Here is a 20,748-nt window from a genome sequence, read left to right as displayed (position 1 = left end):
AGTGTGATGTAGTGGTTAGAGTTTCAGATCAGGATCTGGGAGACCGTCATTGAGTGACCTTGGGCCAGACACATACACTTAGCCTAACCTACCCACAGGGTCATTGTGAAAATAAGATGGAGGAGAATGATGTAGGCTGCTTCGGATCCCCATTGTGGAGAAAGGCAAAAAAGAAATAAAGTACATAAATAATAAATATAGCTGAAGATGGGGGGCAGATAAAAATAGTCTGGTTGGTGAATGGAAAGAAGAAAATGAAGGGAAAAGGGGGATGATATAAGGGCTGATGGAAGAGCCCTGTGGCGCAGAGTGGTAAGCTGTAGTATTGCAGTTTAAGTTCTGCTCACGACCTGAGTTCGATTCCAATGGAAGTTGGTTTCAGGTAGCCGGCTCAAGGTTGACTCAGCCTTCCATCCTTCCGAGGTCGGTCAAATGAGTACCCAGCTTGCTGGGGGTAAAGGGAAGATGAGTGGGGAAGGCACTGGCAAACCACCCCGCAAACAAAGTCTGCCTAGTAAACGTCGGGATGTGATGTCACCCCATGGGTCAGGAATGATCTGGTGCTTGCACAGGGGACCTTTACCTTTTGGAGGAGGGATATAAGAAATAGTGTAGGGAGGAAGATATTGGGAAGTAAGGTATCTCACATAAGTCCTTGCAGGTACCCCATAGAATGACTTGGACTGTACTGGTGGGCCCAGTGGCCAGCACCACACAACTGTTCCAGAAATGTTTTAGCTGCCGGGGAGGGAAGGAGGGAAAGTTGAAGATGGGGGGTGGATAAAGATAAGTTGCGTGGTAGGTGGAAAGGAGAGAAAAAGGTTGGGAAAGGGGTGAGGCTATGGGGGCTTTCAGGAAAGGGAAAAAACAAATAGTGGGGGGATGAAATGCCCCCTGCAAATCCATGTGGCCCCTCCACTTGTAAAATTACATAAAAGCAGGAGGCCTCAAAATTAGAGATGTAAAATCTCTAGGAATTTCGAAGCTATGGAAAGCTTGGGGGGTGGGGGTTCCCCAGAAAAAAAGATGGGGGGGATGAAATATATGTAGTACTTACTTTTCCTGTCAAACTTAAACTTCCTTGCTGAGCAAAAAACACAAAATGCATCATTTATAACATAACATATCAAATTGTACTATTTTACATAGTTAAAAATTATAATGGTCTTCATTTTCTATATGAAAAATTGCAAGTATGCCCAATACATGAAAAGGAGTTGCAATCTGCTGCATCCTATGCTACCATAACATGTGCATCTTTATTTTTACCATCTGAGGGGTGGACAAAAGTTGACAGTAGAAAACATCCTGCAGTAAACAAAGAAAATATATAATTAGGACAGAAGCATTCTACTACAATCATAATGGGTAGAACTACCAGCATATCTGGATATTAAGTTAAACCTTGTAATGTTGAAATACTGAACACTTTAATAATGTATTCTAATGACCCAGTGCTTGCACAGGGGACTACCTTTACCTTTAATATATCATTAAATACATTATAGCATATTTATTGTTGCCAAAATTATCTAATGCTCTAGAGTGATGTAAAATTTTCATATTACAGAATTTAAATAAAACTTTCATGTCACTCATTCCAAAAGAGAAAAAAAAATCACAAGAATTTTTTTTCCAGTGTTCCCCAAAATTTCCCAAATTTTCCATTGGAAAGACTGAAAATGTCTAAGGATTTTTCATAGTATACATTTTTTGAGTGACAAAACCCATTTTAAGCATTTCATTCATTCTAAAAGAGAATTCTTTCTTCTTCTTTTTCAGTGTCCCCCCAAATTTCCTCTGACTTTCTCATGCTATACATGTAAGAAACAGTTAAATGCTTTTTAAAACAAGGCTTTTTCAGTGCTCTCCCAAATTTCCAGTTTTTCCATTTGAGTGTGAAAAATATTGATTTAAGGAACATTTCACTCATTCTTAAAGGGAAAATATTTCATAGGAGTCCAACTCCCCCCCCCCATTTCTCAGTTGTTCCGTTGGAAAACTGGGACGGGGGGAGTCCTGAGGGGGAAGAAATGTTTTTCCCCTGAAATCTTCTGAACTCAAAATACCAGAAGCAGCAGTAGTGTTTAAAATTAAATCTCTTTCAAATGCTACTAAGAGACCTAGTAAATAAAACTGTAATTACTTGAGGCCTGAAGATCAGTAAGTACAGGTAGTTAGATCACTGAAGGGAGTTGGACAGATAGGAAGCCACTACAGAGAAGACCTTAGCCCTGGTAGCTACTCATTTAGTATGTGAAGGTAGAGCCACTTGGAAAGTATCCTCTGCTGAGGATCTTTATGGTCAGGCAAATTTATAGGGGACAGTTTAGTCCTTTAGATATGCCATTCCCAGGCCATTTTATAGGTAAAAGCAAGGACTTTAATTTGTACCTGGTAATAAACCGCTAAAACCTTAGCAGAGGCATTCCCTCCTGTTTGTGTGAAAATGGAAAGAGGCTTTTCTGAGATAATGCCTGCTGCAAAACTGCATGGGCATCATCTAAAAACAAAGTATGCTTTGTTCTTCAGAACTCTTTCTTTCTACCTTTTTTTTGCTGTCAAGTCACAGCTGACTTATGGCAACCTCTTAGGGTTTTCAAGACAAGACACATTAGGACAGGGGTTGGGAACTTCTGGCCCACGGGCCGGATGCGGCCCGCGAGAACATTTTATCCGGCCCCCGGCCTCCCTGCAGAGGCCTGGAGCTCCATGGCCCACCTGCCGAGACCGGGAGCTAGCTATTGATAGCCAGGCCCTTCTCCGGGCGCTTCGGGCTTTGCAGGGAGGCAGGAGAGCATGCTAACAAAACTAAAAGCTGATTGGGTGACTGTGGGGGCGTTTCCCCCAAGTCTCCCTGCTTCCTGTTCCTGGAGAGAAAGTTGTTGGGGCACCCGAAGCTCCTGCCTCTCTCCCCGGCCTGCGCCCTGGCGGCCCATTTTAAAGTTGTTGGGGCACCCGAAGCTCCTGCCCCTCTCCCCGGCCTGCGCCCTGGCGGCGGCGGCCCTTTTTAAAGTTGTTGGGGCACCCGAAGCTCCTGCCCCTCTTCCTGGCCTGAGCCCTGGCGAAGGCGGCCCGTTTTAAAGTTGTTGGGGCACACGAAGCTCCTGCCTCTCTCCCTGGCCTGAGCCCTCCCCCTCGGGAATGGGGTGTTAAACCAGCCTTTAAAAAGGTAGGTTTTGCCCCATTTTCTGAAAGCCAGTATATTGGGTTCTGATAGGCGGCGGCGCGTTTTAAAGTTGTGGGCACCTGAGTCTCCTGCCTTTCTCCCCTTCTCATTGCCCTGCCGCTGGCTCGGTGGGCTCCTACGCAGCCTTCCCCTCACTCTCCCCCGAGGCCAACAGGTAAAATGTGTGTGCGTGCACATGCAAAGGCAGGGGAAGCCACTGAGGTTTCTCCCCCATCGCTCCTGGCCATCCGTGTGGCTGGGGGCTGGCTGGCTTGCTTGCTTGTGTGTGGGTGTGTGCAAAACAGGGGGAAGCCACGGAGGCTTCTCTCTGATTGCTCCCGGCTGCTCCTGCGGCTGGGGGCTGGCTTGTGTGCGTGTGTGCGCGAGCGCAAAGGCGTGGGGAAGCCGCGGAGGCTTCTCCCCCATTGCTCACGGCTGCTTGCACTGCTGGGGGCTGTCTGGCTTGCTTGTGTGTGTGCTGGTGACGAAGCAGGGGAAAGCCGCGGCGGCTTCTCTCTGATTGCTCCCGGCCGCTCACACAGTTGGGGGTTGGCTAGCTGGCTTGCGTGTGTGCGCGCGCGAAGGCGGGGGAAGCCGTGGAGGCTTCTCCTCGATCGTGCGCGGCTGGGGGCAGGCTGGCGTGTGTGTGTGCGCGCGCACAAAGGTGGGAGAAGCCGCAGAAGCTTGCGCAGCCAGGGGCACGCCTGCGTGTGTGTGAGGGGGGAAGCTGGGAACCCCTCCCTTTTTCTCTTTCTTTGTCTCCTTCTCTTTTCTTCCTTCCTTTCCTTCCCCTCCTTCTCTGTATAGTTTCTCCAGGTGGCTGGAGACCTGGCAACCCTAGCCTCTCCCCCCCCTTGCCGGATATCTACGACTGGTATGGCCCTCAAATGTTGTTATAAATATGGAAATGGCCCTGGGCATGGAAAAGGTTCCCCACCCCTGCATTAGGATGTGGCTTGCCATTGCCTGCCCCAGCGTCATGACCCTGGTGTTCCTTGGAGGTTCCCCATCCAAACACTAACCAGGGCCAACCCTGGATAGCTTCTGAAATCTGACAAGATCAGGCCAGCCTGGGGCTATCCATTGTAAATGTATGCACATTTAATTAATTCTAATAACTAAACAAGATGTGATCAGTTGATGAAGATTTTTGAATGAGAGCCCTACCTCAGACTACTGATAAAATTACTTAACATTTATATAATACTTTACACTGTTAAGAGTCTCATATAGGGCTGTCGATTTGGTTCGTCCCGAACTGAAAAAACGCCGAATTTCCCCCGTTTCGGCGGTTTCCGGTTCGGGAAGAACCGAATTCAAAATAGATGGTAAACGGGGGGAGCTAAATTCCCCGACTTCGGGGTGTTCGGGAAATAAATTCGGGGTTCGGCTCCCCCCCCGCGCGCCTTCAGGGGGCTGTTAGGCGCAGATCTGTTTAAAGGGCCCCCCGCGCATCTTCATGGAAGCCCCGTGGAGGCCCGTGGGGGGACGAATTTTCCCCTGAACTCCGGATCTTGCCCGAATTTCGGGGATCCGAAGCGGGGGAGTTTGGACTTCGACACGGCCCGAATTTAAAAGGGCCGAATTTTGCTGAAGCTGAACTTTACCGAATTTTTTTTTCAACAGCCCTAGTCTCATACTCAAAATGTCATTAAGCTTTATACCTGTAAGGAAGATCAGTGTTAATATTTCCCATACTGCTAATGGGGGACAGTTCAGATAACAGTAGCTTCCCTAATGCTACCTATTTAGTCCTGGCAAAAACAGGTAGTCATAAATGTTCTGTTTTCAGCTATTGTGTTCGCTGTGAATAAGGTCTGTGATTTTCGGTGTTCAGTAGAGCTGTGTGTAGAAATTTTGTTTGGGTGTGAATTTCAGGGTTTCTTTTTAAAAATTATAACTAGCTTTATATTTATGACAGATCTTCATATTAGTCAATTGATTTAGAAGTCATTTCCATTGGGTTCAATGGGAAACACATTTCTGCTTGTGACTCACACACACCCCTTCTCTACACACAGAAATGGTGTGAAGTGACATTCTCCGGGATTGTAGCCTTCACAAAGAGATCCTCGACGGAAGCAATGAAAGGCACAACAGATTTCTGTCTCTAACCTTTTATCATCCCATTTATTTGGGATGCAGTTCTCAGGGAGTGCAGTGTTTCCAAAGGGACCCTCTTCATCAGATTGCAGACAGAGTGGAGAAAGTGTCTGTGTTTTGAAGGTCATAAAAATTCTCCCTTTTGCACTGTCATTTCATACCCATAACATCCTGATAGGGCAAGGGAGAGGTTGTGGGATGCTACTTTAAAAGAAAAGCAACGAAGAGCACAAAATACATATCACACATGAATCCTGGGTTAGGCTGATTCCTTTCATTATTATTTTTTCCAGTTCATGCTTAACTTATTTCCTGATGCTCATTGATGAGCCTGTGGGCTTGCCTGGAGAAAACAGAATGCTTCAAACAGTAGAGAACAGTGACATGAGATACTTGAGGACAGATGCGTTCCCTCACTTCGCTCACATATCTCATTTTATATTAAAAATATAACCCTCCTCTCTCCTGCCACACATGTGAATTAATGGACATGCATAATCAGCTTCCTGAGGCCTGCATTTAGAGGATGAGAGATCTCAGATATTCATTCAGTGGTCTCTCTTACGTAGATCAGATTTTTATTTCACTGTTCTGTGTGGTGCAATGGAGTATATTTTCTGGTTAGACAGAACATATCTGCTGAGTCCCACTCTCCCTTCATTGCCCGTCCTTCAACTTTTACTACTACTACGCAGTGAAGGGATTTGAAAATTGAAAGCCATGGACACACTGTGGTGGCACCAGAAAAACAACCAGACCTGTCATAGTCCATTCATATTAAAACACAAGAGGACATTTGATTTTTATTAGACACATTTGTAAATTCATATTCATAGTGCTTAATATACTGCCTGACAAAAATACTGGTATAAATCACTGAGGGGTAAAAAAGTGAGAATATAAGGTGTAGTGCTAGATAGCACATCTCCCCCAAATGGTTATTTTGCACTTCAAAATAACGCTGATACTTTTAAAATGGCTTGCAATCATAGTTTGTAAGGATGACTCTGCTACATTATTTTTATTATTGGCATTAGAATTTGTTCAGTTATTTATTACAATTGAACCCCTCAATGTAATAGAGGAATAGCACTAAACCACAAAATATTTATTTTGCTTATCTTTTATAAAATCTATTAAAGCAGTAAAAATTAGTTAGAAAAGCAAACGGACCTCTAACTGCTATTTACAGTTAGGTGAGTAGCCAAGCTTCTGAGAAATATGCCATTTTGTTTTCTGGTAGAGTACAAGACAGGTATAAGTTCTGGAAGCACAGGGTCTTTGTCTATCTTTGATGGTCCATGCCTTACTTACCTTTATTGTGGCTCCTCAGAAATTACTCATACCCCATTAGCTTTCCCCAACTGGAAATAATTTTAAAATATATCATCAGCTACCATGCTCCTCCATCACTCTTTCCTTCTACCTGCTCCTCCTTAGTAGAAGAATTTTCTACTGAGGGATATGTTTGGTAGCAAAAAGCAGCAAAGACAAGGGTCAGTTGAAGCTTGTAGTTAGAAAAATTAATGTAAAACAAGGAAATTGGATAACAGCAGCCTAATTAAACTTCTCTGTTTTTATAGGGTTTTTGTAAAGTTTTGTAATTGTTACCTTCAGTGTTTAAAGATAACACAGACTTGTCTGAGCCAATCCTGATTAATTCTAGTTTTGTTCGTTGTAGATATATGCAAAAAATCTGGTGAATGCAGACCGCTGTGCACTATTCCAGGTAGACCACAAGAACAAGGAACTGTATTCAGACCTATTTGATATTGGTGAAGAAAACGAAGGGAAACCTGTCTTCAAGAAGACCAAAGAAATAAGGTAGGTCGAGAAAGCAGGTAGTAGTTTAATATTCTGTACAGATGTCTTTGCCCAGTTCTTTCACATATGTGCAGGTGCTATGACAGTTTTTGTCATACTGTGATATAGTTCCCACCAGGACTTGCCTCCAGAAGGTAGTACTTCTGGGAATGATATTGCATTGTTGGTGAAGCCACACCTCTGGAGCTATAGCATCACTCCTGGAAATGCCATCTTCTAGAGGCGGTCCTTTTGGAAATCATGTAAGGAAAAATCCAGTGCTGCTCAAATGTAGGTAAATTAAAAGTATTAAAATATGTTACAGTTTTTCAAATACAGGAATTGCTTAATGCGAAATGGTCAGACCGAAATCGAGTAAATTGTAATGAATGTTCATGGAGGAGACTATTGAGGGCCTGTGGTAGTGTAAGATCCATGGTCCGTGCAGAAGAGGGGGAAAGCTTTTTGCCTGAGAGCCTTATGTTGTTTGCCTCTAATATAGGCAATTCTAAAAGAGGGTTTGAGAGCCAGCATGGTATAGTGGTTTAGGTGTTGGACTAGGACCTGGAAACCCAGGTTTGCGTCATGGAAGCTTGCTGGGTGATCTTGGGCAAGTCACATACTCTCAGCCCTGACCCTGGCTAGTATTTGGATGAGAGACCTCCAAGGAATACCAGGGGCATGACATGGAGGCAGGCAATGGCAAACCACCTATGAACATCACTTGCCTTGAAAACCCAACAGGGTCACCTTTAGTCACCTATGATTTGACAGCCCAAAAAAAGAGAGATGATTTGATGGAAGCAATCTGCTGAGTATGTGCAGGTTTAGTGCATTCTCTTGGTTTTTCCCCTGTAATGTTCCAGTAACTACAGTGTAGTAAAGTTGGTATCCTAAGCACTCTCAGCAGCAAAATTAAAGGGAAAGTACCATTTTAAACAACAGGGAACAAAGCAACATTACTAACACCCATCAGTCACAATTCAACAGTATAACTAAAACGTAACCATCAATTTAAAACTCATCGGTGTTAGATGCTGTAATAATACGTTCTCCCAAGCAACAAGTGGGAAAAAACCAAGACTTAATGTCCAGCACAGCTGTCACCAGCACCCATTTATGTATTCTTTTCCAGTATCTATAGGTTGCCTCAGTTGATTTTATTAATTTGTTTCTTTACCCTTTGTTTTGTTTTTTATAACAATTGCCAGGAAACACCCATCAGTCACAGAATGGTGCGTTTATGGTACCATATGAGCTGTGTTGATGGAAGGCACCTGTCCGTGCGTGGCAATAATGGCACTTCTGAAAAATGCAACATGGAAGACATAAACACCATCTGCACCCTTAACCCCTGTAATGCAAATGCTAGTAGCTTGTAACTAGCATACTGTACAGATTTCTGTGGATATGGGTTTGAATCCCATTATGCCACCATCCCCTTTGGCAGCAAACAGAGAATGATATTCATACCCCATCACCCAGCTAGGGATGTTTGAACACTCTGCAGTTCTGCTTACATCCTGCTTGCCAGTTATGAACAGGGAGCTGATTTTTTGATGATCAGTTGGACTTTTTGTTAACCCACGTATAGCTATTTGGCACGTTGCTTCACTGTATTTTATTCCTAACCACACAGTGTAGAACAATTGATTTTTTGTGCATATGTGTTCTCACACAGCTTAATTGAGCTCTATTACCCCGGTTCCTTGCTGCTTAATTGCTCCCCTCAATAAGCAATTGTTTAAAAAGATTCCTATATCAGTCATAAATCAAAGAAAACAGTCATAAATGAATACTGCATTTTAATAAAATCCTACCCTTTGATCTTTGTCTAAGTAGTCCCCTAATGATGCTAATGGCTGCCAGTCAGTTTGAATCAGCAGCATCTTGGTGCATGTAAAGTTTTGCAAAAACCCCAGTGCAAAACCTATTTGACAAACTATCGTGGCTGTTCAGCACTAACCCAACAGGCTGGGTGATTGGCTCATGACTAACCAACACCTTTGACCACAGTAAGTTCAACTGATGAACATGTTTGTAGCAAAATTCACAGCGTACCCAGCCAGCTCCTCAGCTCATGGAAGAGAATTTACAAGAAAGACCTGTGGCCTTTCAAGAATATAGATGAGGAAACATACATCAAGAATAAACATGAAAGGCCTATATGATCCTATTTTAGACTGTATAATGCTCGGAAGACTAATTAGGTTTGACTTTTCCCCCTTTATCCCTCTTTCCACTTATTGTATCCCTTTATAAAAACAATTAATAAAAAAAAGAATAAACTTGAAAGGCCAAGTATCAGGGATCCTAGGGAAACAATGCTCTTGTGAGGATAATGAATTTTTTTGCTAGGTAGGGGAAGAAAAGCACTAGAACAAGCAACAAAAGCAGGCATAATTGCACATTTTCTGGGCACATTCCTGTGACTTCCCCACTAGCTTACAAGGAATAAAGCATTGGGATGGGAAACAGGAGATGGGATTTGAGTCCTATCTTTCTGGATGCAGCACCTGAATTCTCAAAACTCTGCAGGTGGGCTTATTGTTGAGATTTGGAAATTTGGATGGGGGAAATGTGCATCTAGAGAGCGGCAAATCCAAGACAAAACCTCCCATTGTTTCTCATTAGCTATTTATGCACGGGAGGTTTTGCTTTGGATTTGCCGCTTTCTCGATGCACATTTCCCCCAGCCAAATTCTCAGAACTCTGCAGTGGGGCTGATGGTTGAGATTTGAGAATTTGGATTGAATTGACAGCCCTAGAGTACTGTGTTTAGTACTGTGAACTAGAGTACTGTGTTCAGTTTTGGGCACCACAATTTAAAAAAGATGTAGATAAGCTGGAACGTGTGCAGAGGAGGGCAACAAAGATGGTGAGGGGTCTGGAGACCCAAGTCCTATGAGGAATGGTTGAAGGAGCTGGGTATGTTTAGCCTGAAGAGGAGAAGACTGAGAGGGGATATGATAACCATCTTCAAGTACTTGAGGGGCTGTCATATAGCGGAGGGTGCCGAGTTGTTTTCTGTTGCCCAAGAAGGTTGGACCAGAACCAATGGGTTGAAATTAAATCAAAAGAGTTTCCGTCTAGACATTAGGAAGAATTTTCTAACAGGAGAAACTTGGATATTAATGAAGTAAATAAATAATAAGAACTATGTCCAATTTAATCTTTGGTGGATCATTGTATAACCTTTTAAAAAAGAATACTTCAGTATGTGTATATCTCTTTTCATTGTGTACAGATTTTCTATTGAAAAAGGAATTGCTGGCCAAGTAGCAAGAACAGGTGAAGTCCTCAATATTCCTGATGCCTATGCAGATCCACGCTTTAACAGGTATGAACTTGGTAGGTCATAGTTAGGATTGTAGTAAGTAAAGGCAGCTGGTAGTGTCAGAATTTCAAAGGTGCCCGCCTGCTCAAAAACGTTGGAGACCCCTGCTTTACAACTTGTGTTTCTACCTACAAGAGAAACACAAATTAACTAGGTCAGACTTAGTTTTCCCTCAGCATTGTATTATAGGGTAGACTTTGTTGGCAAGATGCTCCAGGTTACAGATAACAAAGCTGTTTCTGGGGAGGGCGTTTGTCTAATTTTTTGATGCTCCCTAAACATCACTGCTAGGCACAGGTACCCTAGAAAATAAAACGGTTGTCCGTTATAATCACTAGCTATCTCCTAAAAGTGGAATGTTAAGTGTATATTTACAGTTCTACGTTAAAAATTGCTTTTTTCTGCTAAAATTTACTTTTTCTAATAGTTATCATGGAGATTACATTTTTTAAAAAATAAGACATTGTCATGCTGTTGATTGCTAATAATTGAGTTTGATAATGTCTTATATTTATGAATGTAAAATTATTTGCCAAATATAGTTACCGGGACTGGTATGTTTAGAGGTGCATCTGTGATTCTACATAAAATGGATCTAATTGCCACTTCATAAAAGTCACTGCCTCTTAATTTTGAATTATCTTCCCAATGGATTCATGGATTTAGGCAGAAACAGTAGGGGGTCCATGAGGACTCAAACAGGAGGGAAAATCCCATTCACACATATCACTTCTGTGTTGGGAAGTAGGTTAAAACTTTCCCCAGCTGTTTTAACCTTTGGGATTTTTTTGCACACCTGGGGCTTATACCAGCTTTGTAGAAACTTCTCTTTTTTTTCCTGTACCGGACTCCACTATGTGTGTGTTTTTTCATCTGCACTCTGATACTATGTTCAGAATTGGATATGTGATATATTTCCCCACTGTGATGAAGCTATTTGTTTATATCAGCATATTAGAAGTTATTCATGTATCTATTGACCCCACTGTTGGGAATAAATCTATCTTAGATTTTCCTCAGCTACACAGTTCTAGCACCATGATTCAGCTGTTCCTCATCTGTATGGCAGCTTCCTGTGATGGGAGAGGTAGTGGTTAGATAGCTACTCAAGCATAGTGGCTTCATGACTTAGTTATGAATCATATAGCTCCCATTTTGAATGTTGCATCTGTCATGAACTCATCATTAGATAGGCCACTTTCTGTTAAGGGGAGATATGATAGAGGTCTATACAATTATGCATGGTATGGAGATAGTGGACAGGAAGAAGCTTTTCTCCCTCTCTCATAATGCAACGCGGGATCATCTACTGAAGCTGAAGGGTGAGTGATTCAAAACAAAGGAAGTCTTTCTTCACACAGTGCATAGTTAAATTGTGGAACTCCCTGCCCCAGGATGTGGTGATGGCTTTAAGAAGGGAGTGGATATGTTCATGGAGGATAGGGCTATCCATGGCTACTAGTCAATGATGGATACCTATTCTGTCTAGTATCAGATAAGCGTGCCTAGTATATTAGGTGCTGTGGAACACAGGCAGGATAATGCTGCTGCAGTCACCTTGCTTGTGGGCTTCCTAGAGGCACCTGGTTGGCCACTGTGTGAACAGACTGCTGGACTTGATGGACCTCATTCTGATCCTGCATGGATTTTCTTATGTTCTTAGTCTAAGCTACTTTCTGTTATGCAGAAGAACAGTACTTACAGCCTTAAAGGGTTTCTGCAAGAACTGTAGGATAATGTATGTACAAATAATCTGAACACTAAAAGTACTATAAAAATTGTAAAAATTATTAAATAGTCACAAGTCAAGAGAATGAAAGAGTTTAGGTCTATGGAACAAATGACTATTCATTATTTTCTTTTCCCTCTCAATTCCCCAGAGAAGTAGATCTCTACACAGGTTACACCACCAGGAACATTTTATGCATGCCGATTGTGAGCCGAGGAAGTGTAATAGGTGTTGTACAAATGGTGAACAAACTAAGTGGAAGTGCCTTCTCTAAAACAGATGAGAACAACTTTAAAATGTTTGCAGTCTTTTGTGCTTTAGCCTTACACTGCGCTAACGTAAGTTTCGCTCTACAAAGACAGTTAAGTGAAACAAAAAGAAATGACTTCATTTTGATAATATATTATTGTATAAATTACTACCAACAATTTTGGTTCTATTAATTGTACTAATAATTATATTAATTTAATCAAATCAGTTATGGAAATTTGATTAGAACGTTGTTATGGTGGGAAGTGACAAAAATGTGGGTGATTCCTTCTGTAATGGGGTTAAGGTTTAAAATAATGTCTTTTTCTTCATAGTAAATACTCATGCTATCCTATATCAGTAACCAAATTAATGTATTACCACTTTTAAAAATACCATGATACTTTCAAGTTGTGATGATTTGCAAATAAACATTTTTCACTTTAATGGCAAAAAGCTATACCTCAATGGAGATGGCTGTGTCTCATGTTCTAAAAAATCTTTTATTTTAGATGTACCACAAAATTCGCCATTCAGAGTGTATTTACCGTGTAACTATGGAGAAACTTACCTATCACAGTGTTTGTACAGCAGAAGAATGGAAAAACCTTATGGACTGTGAACTTCCACCAAATATTGCCCAAGAAATTGAACTGTACGTTTTAATGCAATCTTTTTTTGATGTAGGAGTAAATTATATTTATTTATTTGACATCTTTTGCACTGCCTCTGAACAAGCTTCAAATTGGTCCCCAGGAACACTAGCAATATAGTAGCCATTGACTTTATCGAACAGTCATGCTGTAGAGTAGCCACATGATCGATGCCTTCCACTTCCTTCCATGAAGTCCTTTTTCAAATGCTCCTTTCAGTCTTCCCCCAGCACATATATTTCATGGCCTAGTATTTTCCCAATGTAGTAGGCTTTCAAGTAGATGCACTTTCAAAATATTTTCACATTGTTCTTGGCAGTAATTCATTAAGTAATTAGATTCTTCTGCTACCTTCTGGCCCCAAACAGCTCTCCTCAGTTGGCTCACATCATCATCATTATTATTGTTATTATTATCATTATCAATAACAACAACAACAACAATAATAATAGCACTTAAAATATTTGAAACATCCTAAAACAATCATAGGATCAGTTAGAACAGATGGTACCATCATCAGCGGTTCAATTAGTGCACCAGTTCAGACTTCAACAAAGTTTTCAGATTTCTTCAAAAGTGCAGCAAAGATGCTACCAACATGCTTCTTGGTTACAATGAAGAGAGTTCCACATTCTGGGGGTTGGCATTCATCTTAAGGTTCCAGCAGGTTGATATTAAAAGATATGTACCCTAAAGTTACATTTTCAGTAAAAATGATTTTCATTTATACACGTGACAAGTGGGGGGCCGCGAAGCCCATCTTCCCCCCCCCCTTGCCCATTGTTGAGCCAGTGTGACTCCAGGCTCAGCCGCTCACCTTGGATCGTGGCTGTGCCAAGAGTGGTGCCTGGGTGCTGCTCCAAGCCTGTAGAGTTTCCTGGCATCTGCCTCTGCCACTGGGCCAGAGAGGCTCCCGGTGTCCGCCAATGCTGTGGCTGGGTATTGGCATGGATCCTTGCAGCGGCAGCAGCCACCACTTTGACTATTAAGAATGTTGTCTGTGCTTGTGCTGCAGACATCACTGTTTTTTAACCTGGGAGGAATTTAAACCCCATGCCTTTTTTTAACTTTTCAGATTTTTCTTCAAACTTGGGGACTACCCCAAATTTGCAGAAAAATCTGTATTGCATCCATGTAGTTCCAATCCACGGATTTAGGTATACGCAGATGGGGGTCTCGTGTTGCTATCAGATATATAGATTAGTTTTCTTTTCAAATATAAGAAAGGACCTTGAAAATGCACTTAATCATTTGTGTAAGCAGAACAGCTGCTCTCTGATCTAACAGACTGACTGTGCGATGCAGGGTATCCAACATACCCTAATATTTTATTGAATTCAGTCAAAGGGAAATAGAACACCTGCTGCAAACAATTATGATGCAGGAGCAATTAATAATAAAAAGACAAGTAGCTCCGCCATTCTGAGCCTCAACATGAGGTTATGAATGTTGACAGGAAAATGTGATATTGAATGAAGAGATAAAATACAATGTAGAATGTTTGGATTATGTTCTTTTGGGTTTTTTAAAAAAACACTATTACTACTTAGATGGTGTTCGTATTTGTCATCATCAAGAATTCATTTCAGTATCATCAATGTTATCATTTTCCTCCTTTACTCTAATTAAGTATGCTAGCTTCCAGAGGTCAATCATGCTTATTCTTCAGTCAGTATAGTTCTTCAGATCCTTTGGAGGGGTTTCCCTCCCCTTGTGAATTTTCTTTCTTGAAATATTCCACTTGGGGATTTCTCTGCTCCTGCCAACAGGAGGCTGGAGTTCCAAGTTCGCACAGTGGGTACAGAGATAACCCTTACACTCCAGTGGACAAGTGCAGGACCTTGAGGCATCTTCTGCAAGACAGAATATATCAGATTAGTTCAACCATAAAACAGTCAGTTATGAATACTGGACTTAAGACAGAACAACAGGCTATGGATAATTCATAATCCTCTTTTGTAGATGTTTTGTTTTATGCAGTACTGATTCTAGGACTGCAATGTCAAGAGGAAGAGAGAGGGGGAATATAACATTTTCCCCTTATACTGTTTTCCTACTGAAAATCATGCCATCCCTCTATCTGGCTTGGCGCCACCAGGAAAAGCATGGATTCACATTGAGGCATCTTAGGGGTGATAGTTTTCAACAGGAAAACAGGGAAAAGGTTAAGTAGTACCTCTTCTCCTCCCACCACCCACCTGGATGGTAAAGCCTCAGAAGTTACACTATATGAAATAAAATAGGCTAATAAAAAGACTTAGGAGCCCTGTGGCGCAGAGTGGTAAGCTGCAGTACTGCAGTCCAAGTTCTGCTCACAACCTGAGTTCGATCCCGACGGAAGTTGGTAGCCGGCTCAAGGTTGACTCAGCCTTCCATCCTTCCGAGGTCGGTAAAATGAGTACCCAGCTTGCTTGGGGGTAAAGGGAAGATGACTGGGGAAGGCACTGGCAAATGACCCCGTAAACATGGTCTGCCTAGTAAACTTCAGGATGTGACGTCACCCCATGGGTCAGGAATGACCCGGTGCATGCACAGGGGACCTTTACCTTAATGAAAAGACTGCAGAATTAAGAATACTATAGAATTCCTCACCTGCACCTCAGTGACAACCATATCGTAAAATGTATGAAGACAACTACAAAATACTTATATGGATATAGGCTATTGTTCTGGGGTATTCTTGACTAAGAACACCCTGCACTGAAAGGAAAGCGGGGGACCAAATAACTACTGCAGTATTCAGAAAGAGGAAGTAACAAATTGTGAAGCCCAGTGCTCTCACTCTGGTAAATGGCACAACTTGTCGATGTAAGGGAAGATGACAGAAAACTGATGCTCAGACTTGTTTGCCATTTCTCCCCAAGGCACAGTGTAGTGAGCATTTCTTGAACAAGTCATCAGAGTGTCGAAGTGAGTCGTGCGTTCTTTTGGAGAGAACTCATGAAGCCCATTGTGATGTTCAGGAAGCAGCCTAAATTTATTTACTTACTTCATTTACACTATGCCTTTCTCCATAATGGGGGATGCAAAGGAGTTCTGATCATTTCCTTCTCCTTCATGTTATCCTGACAACAATTCTGTGAGGGTGTGTGATTGGCTCAGCAAGCTTCCTTGGCAGATTGGGGATTTGAACCTGGCCTCCCAGATGCTGATCCAGCACTCTAACCCCTACACCAAATGGGTGATAGCTTGTACAGGTCAAGAAGCAGGAATTGTGTGTGTGTGTGTGTGAAGTGCCATCAAGTCATTCGTGGAAGGTACCATCAAATTCCAAAACCGGAACGGATTTGTCCTTGTGGTTCCAACTCCCTAGATACAATTGAACATATAATGTTTGATTGTTCTTTATATGAAACATCCCGTGGGAAATGGTTAAAAATCTGGTTATATTCTAAACGTCACTCTAATAAAATAAAATGTCAATTTTTATTGAATTATTCAATTCCAGAGATTACTGAGGATGTTGCCAATTTTTTAGCGGATGTGCTGAGAGTGCAAAATCTTGGAAGTCCTGATCTTTGATCATATTGTTCCTTATTTTATCTACTTTTAAATTATTGTTATTAAGTTTTATGATCCCATTCTTTTGTAATACTTTTTATGCCATTAAAGGTCTATGATGATGAAGTCACTTCCAACTTATGGTGACCATATGATTTAATGACCTCCAAAACATCTTATTGTTAACAGCCTTGCTCAGGTCCTCAAGCAGAAATAAATCAGATGTAAATGCATTTTTTTAAATTAAGGCAGTAGGAATTTGTTTGCAACAGAAACAATTCTATATTCGTACGCATCAATGTGCACACAGGTGTCTTGTTATAACTAATTTTATTTTTATAACAGGTACCACTTTGATATCAGCCCCTTTGAAGAGTTCTGGCCAGCAATTTTTGTCCATATGGTCCATCAATGTTGTGGGAAAGGCTGGTATGAATTCATCTATTCAAATGTTTTTTTTTCCTATTTCGTTACATTTTTTAGTTCTTAACTATTGTGCAGTGCTTTGCCTGTATAGGATTGTTTTGTTTAAAGGAGACTGCTCCAGTTCTATTCTCTGATTCTTCTATTGTTGAGACATGGTCTACTATAAATGTGAGTTCTGTTTGAACTCCTATTAAACCACTATTATCCTTCTTTCTGTAAGCAGCTATCTTATTTTGTATGCAGTGATGGCAATTCATATGAAGTAGTGCTTCCTGTTTAGATTAATGATGATTGCTTTAAGGGTTTTTTTCCATGCAGGGCATCAGATGTCCATTTATATGTACATAATTCAAAATATGTGTTGGAAAAGTAGATATTAGACTGCTGTTTTATGAAATATTTGGGGAATGGTTGTAAGAGGAAGTTAGTTCTTTCCAACACTTGATTTATATTGTAGAATTATAAAGGGCAACTTGGAACTTCTTCTTTGGGTCACACTGATTCTGTGTTGCCACCAGACCATTCAGTACAACAAGGGATAAAGATGGCAAACCATCTTTGCATTACCCATTAGGATTTGAAGCAGAGAGCAAAGATGTTTTGATCTATCTTGGTGCTGGTGTGTGTGTATGTGTGTGTGTATGAGAGCGAGAGAGAGATTTTTTCATCTCATATCTACCCTAGACATCACAGTGACAGATGTGATGAATGGCTGCTATCGGGAAGGGCCCCACCCCACCCCTGAGTCCTTCCTTCTAGCTTCAGATGCAGAGAAAGGCTTTTGTGCTACCCATACAACTTTTATCACACTCAGCAGAAAAATTACCACTATTTATACATTCATTTTTAGCGCCTAATTTATGTTTGTAGACTCAAATAATAACGTAAAGGAGACATATCCATTAGGCTTAGCCCAGTCTGAGAAATTTAGCAAGTGCTTGGGATGAAGAACAGATTAAGTTCTCGTGGTAGTAAGTTTATGCTTAGAGACAGAATGCATGATATTCATTATTAGATCTCTGCAGACATTGTGCAATAGAATGAATGGAAGTCAATGGACTCTAGTGCCATCCAGGGAAGGGAACAGAACTATGCTTCTTGAACCATACGCATATTCTGTATGCATATACTGTTCTTTTATGCTGAAGTCTTGGGGAAGCCTCATTTCCTATGTATTTTCTATATAAAAAAGAAGGATAAAGATAAATGCCTGAATCAGCAGCTAGATTGCGGTTCAGAATTTGAAAGCCTTGACATCCACTGGAAGCTGAATCCCTAGTGACTCGGCTAACACACCCTCTCACCTCTCTAGCGGCGCAATGAACATGTGCAGCCGGCACACTGGATCTCCTTGCTCATGCTCTGCAGAGTGTTGGAGAGGTAAGAGGTTGCAGCCCTGAAGAGTTTAGCTTGGTGTGGTCGACTCACATGCATAGAAACCTGTTGATGGGTGTGAGCTACCCATGTAATCAACTGCACTTGAGTACTACATACCTTAAGAACATGTGCCCCAATCCAGCAGTTCTTGTGCATGTGCGGAACTCCGATACGGGCATGGAACTGTGCATGAGCAAGGACTGTCCCAGTCACTTCAGCATCAGGAACATTAAAGTGAATGGAGCAGTTCCGGCTATTGCAGATCTCCATGTGTGCCTCAGAGCCCCACAGAGCTTTTAACTGGGGAAATTTTTCAGATTGTGTTTGGCTCAGAGGACAATAATTATGTCTTTGATGTGTATAGAAGAGGTTTTTGCAGCGATAATGAAAAATTAAAGGAAACAATTATATTTTATATATTTATATATCTATATATTATATTTTATGTTGCTTTTTATATGGGAATGTATATTGATTTTCCCTTAAATTGAGGAGTGAATTTCTCTCAGACTCTCAGCCATGCTTTATAGCACTGTGAAATAGGAAGGTTTGAGCTTGTTATGGGCTAGGAATTCTGTTAGGATTTTTGTGATAACTATAGTGTGAGCAGTATTCTGTATTAAATAATATCGTGTGCAAGGGACATTTCTAACTGAAATGTCAGGAATCTTTACAAAGAAACAAACTAAAGATGTTTTATGGAAGACACACACCATCAATTTTTTCTGATGCTAAGCTGAACATTCTACAACCAACGTCATAATTACACTGCATTTTTCCTAAGTAGATTTCTGTTTAGGAGGGGAAGGCAGCATAGTGTAGCCTGATCTCGTAAGCTAATGAGGGTCAGTACTTGGAAGGAAGACCACCAAGGAAGTAGAGGAAGGCAATGGCAAACCCCCTCTGCTCCTCACTTGTCTTGAAAGCCCCTTGCTGGGACTGCCACAAGTCAGCTGTCACTTGATGGCACTTTTACACACACACACACACACACACACACACACAGACACACACAGCTTGCTGTTTGCATGGTAGATCAAAACCATCCTGATTTTTTCTCCTGCTATCCCACATTAATTGTATATAGAAATGTAAAGTTTTTTCCTTATTTGGCATCAGTTTTAACTAAAATTACACTTTTGGCCTATTTGAATACTATCAGATCTATGTATCTAAAATCATACGGAAGGATAACAAATCAGACCTATGAATAAATCAGTCTCATTAAAAAGTTCATCAGTTTAAACTGATTAAAAGTTCTGATTATGTTTAGGATAGTAAGTCAGTGCATTGGGAAGGCAGCATGGTATATAGCCTGATCTCGAAAGCTGAGCAGAGTCAGTACTTGGAAGGGAGACCACCAAGGAAGGCTCTGCAGAAGGCGGCCATGGCAAACCATCTCTGCTTAATCAACTGTCTTTCTGTAACGTAACTTTTGAAACAGAAGACTACTAGAAAATGTCAGGGATTTTCTCTGTTCCTGTTAGCTGATTAAGTGAACTTTTGAAAAACTAAATGTCTGTCCCCCTGAAAGTCTTTCATGAATTTCTTCATGGTACTAGAATGAATACTACTGAAACAAATACACAAAGTAAACATTTCAGATAAATGTTTGTTAATTCCTAACTGAAATATCAAAAATCTTTAAAAGAAAAAAAAGTTTTATGGAAGACTTTTAGTTACAAGTTGGACCAAATTATCTTGGGGAATATTAACATGCCAGTGTTGGCATTTATTCTCTATCCATTCGTATGTTAATATTCTGTATATTAAATCAATATGCACTCTTCACTAATGCTGATGTGAGTTATAATTATTTATTGTCATAGGTCTCATAATTTGATTGGAGAAGCGACTTACAAATTTTTTAAAGATAGAATTCAGATTCATGCTTAAATTTTGACTTGGTTAAAAATCTGAGTATACTCAAATTTGCAAGCATGCTTACGGGCAAGCGTTTCACTGAAATCAGTGGAACTGTCCTGAATAAATGTGCTTATTGATGGATGCTTTAACCAAAAATTGTGGAAATATTTTAAAGCTCTTTGATCAATTTTGCGCATACTGATGATTGGAAATTTTCAAATTTGAATTGTGAAATGTATTAGCTAGATTTTAACTTGAATTGTTACCTTAGAGGCAAGGTAGTTTCTTTTTCCTGCCATGTAAGTCTGCCCCATTTTGCACATGCAGGAACAGCAACAGGGAAGGGAGTTGGAAGAACGAAGAATGCGTTGCTATGAGAATGCTGTCAGCATTGAGCCTTTATGTGGAATCTGATATTATGGAGGAAGGGTAATTAGAGCTTTTAGCCTGGACACCAGCTGTGAACAGATGGAGTGGGGGGAAATACGAACCTGTGATTTTAGCTTGGAAATAGAACTTGGGTTCACATCAGTGC

General features: G+C 41.1%; 1 protein-coding gene across 1 annotated transcript in view; it reads left to right on the top strand.

Annotated features, from left to right (window-relative positions):
* The window catches only part of PDE10A (phosphodiesterase 10A), a 165,903-nt gene that overhangs the window by 117,853 nt on the left and 27,302 nt on the right, over nt 1-20,748 (top strand). Inside the window, exons 11-15 of the mRNA XM_056852634.1 lie at nt 6,954-7,096; nt 10,323-10,415; nt 12,293-12,479; nt 12,903-13,045; nt 16,890-16,973. Coding sequence (XP_056708612.1) covers nt 6,954-7,096; nt 10,323-10,415; nt 12,293-12,479; nt 12,903-13,045; nt 16,890-16,973 — 650 coding nt within the window. The remainder of the gene's footprint in view (nt 1-6,953; nt 7,097-10,322; nt 10,416-12,292; nt 12,480-12,902; nt 13,046-16,889; nt 16,974-20,748) is intronic.

Source organism: Euleptes europaea, chromosome 7 (genome assembly GCF_029931775.1).
Source record: "Euleptes europaea isolate rEulEur1 chromosome 7, rEulEur1.hap1, whole genome shotgun sequence".
NCBI classification, from domain to species: domain Eukaryota; kingdom Metazoa; phylum Chordata; class Lepidosauria; order Squamata; family Sphaerodactylidae; genus Euleptes; species Euleptes europaea.
This window is presented reverse-complemented; position numbering and strand designations above follow the sequence as displayed.